Source organism: Dermacentor silvarum, chromosome 7 (genome assembly GCF_013339745.2).
Source record: "Dermacentor silvarum isolate Dsil-2018 chromosome 7, BIME_Dsil_1.4, whole genome shotgun sequence".
NCBI lineage: Eukaryota > Metazoa > Arthropoda > Arachnida > Ixodida > Ixodidae > Dermacentor > Dermacentor silvarum.
In genome coordinates, this window is record NC_051160.1 from 113,460,571 (window position 1) to 113,466,710 (window position 6,140).

General features: G+C 48.3%; 1 protein-coding gene across 1 annotated transcript; it reads right to left on the reverse strand.

Moving 5' to 3' along the window:
* Positions 1-562: 562 nt before the first annotated feature.
* Positions 563-4,139, reverse strand: LOC119459082 (antifreeze protein Maxi-like). Its single transcript, XM_049671574.1, has 4 exons — positions 3,960-4,139; positions 3,738-3,857; positions 3,087-3,543; positions 563-573 (listed from the first exon to the last, which is right to left on the reverse strand). Exons 1-4 carry the CDS (start codon positions 4,137-4,139, stop codon positions 563-565), a joined length of 768 nt encoding a protein of 255 aa, XP_049527531.1.
* Positions 4,140-6,140: the final 2,001 nt, after the last annotated feature.

Sequence of the window (6,140 nt, forward strand, 5' to 3'; positions counted from 1 at the left end):
TGCTCCCGTGTTTCCAAATGCACTGAAAAGTTGATACATAAACGCATGTCCAGATTTTCAATGAAGCACACTATTATTACGTCATGCCAGTACGGCTTCAGGAGAGGTTGCTCAACCGAAACGGCCCTTTTGAGCCACAAAAAACTCATCTTGATGTCTATACACGCAAAATTGCCGCGCGACGGGCCGCTCGAGGCATTTTGCGTGTATTCGTGGCCTGCTTTCATGCGCGTTAAAAACTTTAGCGTAGCACGTATTGAGCAACAGAAAGCTGTACCGGCAGTTTTTCATGTTGCTGTACAATTTTCTCATTGAAACCTTTCATCTAATTGCAATATTTGAGAAGTTCAATAAATCATTAGGACTAATTATACAATTAGGCGGAATGCAAGAAATAATCTGAGTATCTCCAAGTGACGGCAAACGACGTTACATTAGTTCTGTCCAGCCACGTAGCATTTGGAAATTTAAAATTTTTCCCAAGTTAAGTGAAACACCCTGTATAGTGGACGCCTAGAAAGGTCAAAGCCGCACTGTATCAGTTAAAAAAAGCTTGGCTAGGTCATAGATCAACTGAAATGAAATGAAATTACACGGAGAAAAGACAAGAGTAGTACATTATTCCCTGTCTTATTAAAGGATACATCTAGATTGAAAGTTTCCTCGCACTTTTGTTATGTAGTCAAAATGTATGTCTTTCTGTAAGACCTACTCGTGCATGACTGCTAACCTATGATTTAAGTGACCAAAAATTCGTTTTAATGGCGGCATGCTTATAGAGGGTACGCGCGTGTTAAAATAACATAAAATGCAGTCTTATTCATATATTGCCTGTTATTTCGCGCTGTTACAAAAAAATATCACAGTTTCGCCCTAAGGGCGAAGCAATGAATGCGATAGCAACACAGCAATATCATACGAAGTAAGGTGAGCGGCCTTGGTAGCAATATGAATTGTAGTAAACATGAGCTGATTAAGTAAGCAGGTGTGCTGCGGCGTAAGTAGACCGACATGAAGAGAGACTCGATGACCACGAGAAGGCGCGTGTGAAATGGTGGTGTTGATGAGAAGCGCTTACCGTGGGCAGCGCGTGCGAAGGGACACACCTGTAGTGCTGCACTGCCGATCTGGGCAGCATTGCAAGTGTAGCGTGCGTTGGAAAATGTGGCCCGACTATTACTAACTGAGTGAACAAGCGTGGTGTGAGCGCGCACAAACAAACATGAATAGATCACACTGAATGACTGCAGCCAACGACTGTCAAAACGCTGGCAGCGGGCGAAGGTACGTGCGGTCTATCGCTTCAACGGAAACTGAGCGGCGAATGCACGGCGCATAAAGGTCAGAGCCGTGTGGAGGTAAGAGACGGTGCGGTCGAACGAACGACGAGCGCGGTTGTTGGCAGCGTAGAAGTGCGCCCCCCCCCTCCCCCCTCCCGCTACCTCCGGCGCTGGCTTCCCGCTTCCTTGCGTGCGCGTGGGAGAGATAAGAGACTGTGCGGACGAGCGACGAGCGCGGTTGTTGGCAGAGAAGTGCCCCCCCCCCCCCCCCTGCTCCCTCCGGCGCTGGCTTTCCGCTTCCTTGCTTGCGCGTGGGAGATTGAGTGCGTTCGCTCTCCGTGATAGCGCGCGTCCCCGCACGCTTCCGCTGGGGCATACGGCGCGCGGCGAAGATTTTATCTATACGGAACCTCACGGCGACGATGACGGCGACGGCGACGCCGACGGCAGAAATCCGGTTGAAGTGTCCATATAATTGCTATCGCAATAAAACATAGCTTATTTATTTAGTGTAATTGCAATCGCAATAAAACTAAATAAATAATCATAAATCACAGATTTATGATTATTTATTTACATCTTTATTTATCTATTTATCTGTTTATTTACGTATTTATTTACTTATTCATTCATTCATTCATTCATTCAATGGCGCCCCAAAGCAACTCATACCCAGTCAACAAAATAAATAAACCTTCTGGAATTGAGTATATCACAACGTGTCTGTCTTGTTATTTCCACCATTACAAGAATCGATCACGTATAGTCACTAACTACACATCTGTGAAAGAATGTAAATCACATTTTCATCGTCAGTCCTCTCCGCAGGATGAATGCACAGACATTTTTTATATGGAAAGGAGATTACCACTATTTACTTCGCATAGACACGATTATATGTTCACAAAACTGAAAATGCCTTGTATATAAGTGTTTAGGTTCAACAAACACCACACAGATAGTAAGACCCAGCATCCCTGTGTATTATATATAGGGCTTCGTGTTCTGACCGGTTCCCTTGCGAAAGAAGGCTTCTAGCTAATATATTTCATTCGACAACCTGCACAATGTGTGGCGCGATCAATGTGTGCCAATTGTTCAGACGTGAACTTGAGCAGCGGAATTTCTACAATATGTGTTACGTGCGCTCATACCTGACATATATGAGCTTTCCATCGGAGGTTAGGTCTGTTTTACAACTCTACAAGCATCTGCGGTGTTCTGCTTCTTTGAAATACACTGTCTTTCACAATATTACTGCTTTTTATGGTTTATGCCGCTCCCACACGTTCACATTCAACGACTGTCGTGACTATTTCAATATGCGATCACTACTGGCTGTATTTCGTAAGCTCGCACGAAGAACAACAACGAGGCCTGCATGTATATATTACTGTTGCCTGCAATACAAAGTTGTGGTGTGGCATGGGTATTAGGCATCGGATTTCCAATACCAGCATTGTAACCCCGATGGGCGTTATTAAAAAGAAATCTGCTGCATACCAACCAGAAGAGTAAATTTTTCGCTAGAAGTTTTTCTACTGTTGTGTATTTTTATTTGGAACTACTGGAGCCATTCCCAAATAAAAAGCAGTTGTAGCTTACACGCCGAATCTTATCGTGTGCGTTGGTAAGCATTGGCCGAAAATTAGGTGGCGTGATGAGATTAGGAAATTTGCAGGTGCAAGTTGGAATCAGCTAGCGCAAGCGAGGGATAGCTGGGATCGCTGGGAGAGGCCTTCTCCCTGAGGTGGGAATTGAATAGGTGGCGGCGGCGGCGGCGGCGGCGGCGGCGGCGGGCGGCGGCGGCGGCTGCGGCGGCTGCTGCTGCGGCTGCTGCTGCTGCTGCTGCTGCTGCTGCTGCTGCTGCTGCTGCTGCTGCTGCTGCTGCTGCTGCTGCTGCTGCTGCTGCTGCTGCTGCTGCTGCTGCTGCTGCTGCTGCTGCTGCTGCTGCTGCTGCTGCTGCTGCTGCTGCTGCTGCTGCTGCTGCTGCTGCTGCTGCTGCTGCTGCTGCTGCTGCTGCTGCTGCTGCTGCTGCTGCTGCTGCTGCTGCTGCTGCTGCTGCTGCTGCTGCTGCTGCTGCTGCTGCTGCTGCTGCTGCTGCTGCTGCTGCTGCTGCTGCTGCTGCTGCTGCTGCTGCTGCTGCTGCTGCTGCTGCTGCTGCTGCTGCTGCTGCTGCTGCTGCTGCTGCTGCTGCTGCTGCTGCTGCTGCTGCTGCTGCTGCTGCTGCTGCTGCTGCTGCTGCTGCTGCTGCTGCTGCTGCCTGCTGCTGCTGCTGCTGCTGCTGCTGCTGCTGCTGCTGCTGCTGCTGCTGCTGCTGCTGCTGCTGCTGCTGCTGCTGCTGCTGCTGCTGCCTGCTGCTGCTGCCTGCTGCTGCTGCCTGCTGCTGCTGCTGCTGCTGCTGCTGCTGCTGCGCTGCTGCTGCTGCTGCTGCTGCTGCTGCTGCTTGCTGTCTGCTGCTGCTGCTGCTGCTGCTGCTGCTGCTGCTGCTGCTGCTGCTGCTGCTGCTGCTGCTGCTGCTGCTGCTGCTGCTGCTGCTGCTGCTGCTGCTGCTGCTGCTGCTGCTGCTGCTGCTTGCTGCTGCTGCTGCTGCTGCTGCTGCTGCTGCTGCTGACTTGCTGCTGGCTGCTGTGCTGCTGCTGCTGCTGCTGCTGCTGCTGCTGCTGCTGCTGCTGCTGCTGCTGCTGCTGCTGCTGCTGCTGCTGCTGCTGCTGCTGCTGCTGCGGCTGCTGCTGCTGCTGCTGCTTGCTGCTGCTGCTGCTGCTGCTGCTGCTGCTGCTGCTGCTGCTGCTGCTGCTGCTGCTGCTGCTGCTGCTGCTGCGGCTGCTGCTGCTGCGGCTTGCAGCATCCAACTTGCATCCAGCTGCAGCAGCAGCAGCAGCAGCAGACGACGACGACGACGACGACGACGATGACGGCAGTGCGGCTTGAAACTATTATCCAAGCTCATTCGGGGTGAATGAAAGAAATCACTTTAAAAACAAAGTGGCTAGTGCGGTTTGGGAGCTGTATTGGTTTTTATATTATGTATCGCGGTGATGAACATCCCATTTCGTTGCGTTTGATGAGGCGGATCGGACAACCATCGCAAGCAAATCCGTGCGGCCGAGGCACAGAAGTTCACAAAGGCAGGCATGGCTCAAAGGGGCTTTCGATGGTCGGGACATCTAGGCTGATATTCGTCACGTAGAACTTCAGAGCGATTAGGACAGCCATTGTTGAAGTGTGGACTTTTCTTGTTACTCATTCTGCAGGCAAACACGTGCACATGCAGTGGACACTGAGGAACGAACAAGAGAACAAGCATCCTTTCCATGAAGTAACCGAATAATACGAGTTTGCCAGAACTTTCTGGTTTCTAGCCCTAAATATATTTTCCGATGTGGCTCAGCAAAATGTCAGGGTGTCATATCTGAGCAGACAGAGAGAAGGCGACAGCATTGGGCTGATTTTAAGCAAACCAATATGCTGAAAGGAAACAGACTAAAATAGATTTTTTCGCCTACAGTCAGAAAAAACAATGAACCAGGGTTCGTGTAACAATTTCGGACAATAAAAACGATTGCTGTCTTTTGTCCTGACCTTGTTCTTTTTTTAATCGTCTGCTTGTACAGCAGACGGTTAAACTAACGCAGAACTGGGAAGGTGCTGTCGGACAGTTCTTTCTAAGAAATATTCAATTGAGAATAAACGTTAGCGTTATACGACGATACTGTTTTCTAGAAATACCCATATTGCCAGAACAAGCTGTTCGTCAGTTTCAGACTGACCATACTTGGCGATACTATTGAAAACATAGTTTTATCACTATATTCTACCTCCTGTACATTGCAATCGGCATTCTAAATTAAGCGATGAAGTTTCGAGACGCAATATCTAGTGGAGGCGTACGCACTTTACGCGCGAAGTGATAGCATCATGCTAGCGGCGACTGAAGCGTCATTAGAGCGGAAGCCAAGCGCGTGATAATAGAGCATTAACCGGTGTTTATACGGCTCTTTACTTCCTGCAGTACGTTTAGTTCACAGATAGGACCAATCATTCTGCCAAGAGCAGTTGTAGACCGTCGCCACCCTCCGAACATCATTAATACCGCCGCTGCCCATTTATCTTGGAACTTCCCCCAAATGGGGTCCATTAACGGAAGGACAATCTTTCAACGAATGTAACGCGTAACGATGGCAATGGGAGAACGGCTGCGACAGAAGGTCTCACGCAGGGCAGCCAAATTAATTCCAGCGTTCAACCATGACGCTGTATAATTTTCTACGAAAATCTCTGGCAGGCATCTTCGCAATTCATTACCTGGCGAGGTGGCATAGTGGCTTTGGCATGACGGTTATGGCGTAAAATCCCAGCATATATTTTCACAATGCATAGTTTACTTTTAGTTTTGAAGTTTGGGTATACAAAACAAATTGGCGAAGGCTTTTGACAATTCACAAATATGACGATATTCACCTTTAGCTTTCGTACATAGCTGCAGATGTACGCCCGCTTATTGCACCTTTACCGAAAGTGGTTGTAGATTTGGCTTTACACTTCAGTTCACCCCAGGAAGAGAGTGACATAAGATTTATTAGGTAAACGAAATTGTCAATATTAACATTCGTTTATGGTTTTGTGGAACATATCTCCATACAGGAATGTATTGAATGGATAAGTTTGTTACTGGCCTACTTATTAAAACTGATTCAGAATTCAGGTGGATTGATCAGGGACCTTTAATTTTCACCGGGGGTTAAAGCATGACAAAAAAAGGAATAAACTCCGGTTCAAACGAGGGTTGTAATTTTATTAGACAGTTTTACTATCTGGCTCACTATCTGTTAGTCAATTTTCGTCAACTTTGGCTAATTG

What these genes read in the sequence shown, in the direction of transcription:
- LOC119459082 (XM_049671574.1), bottom strand. Translation starts at nt 4,139, where the DNA reads ATGCAAGTTGGATGCTGCAAGCCGCAGCAGCAGCAGCCGCAGCAGCAG. An exon ending in CAGCAGCAGCAGCAGCAGCA is followed by an intron (nt 3,858 to 3,959) that starts GCAGCAGCAGCA and finishes CAGCAGCAGCAG; the next exon opens with CAAGCAGCAGCAGCAGCAGC. An exon ending in CAGCAGCAGCAGCAGCAGCA is followed by an intron (nt 3,544 to 3,737) that starts GCAGACAGCAAG and finishes CAGCAGCAGCAG; the next exon opens with GCAGCAGCAGCAGCAGCAGC.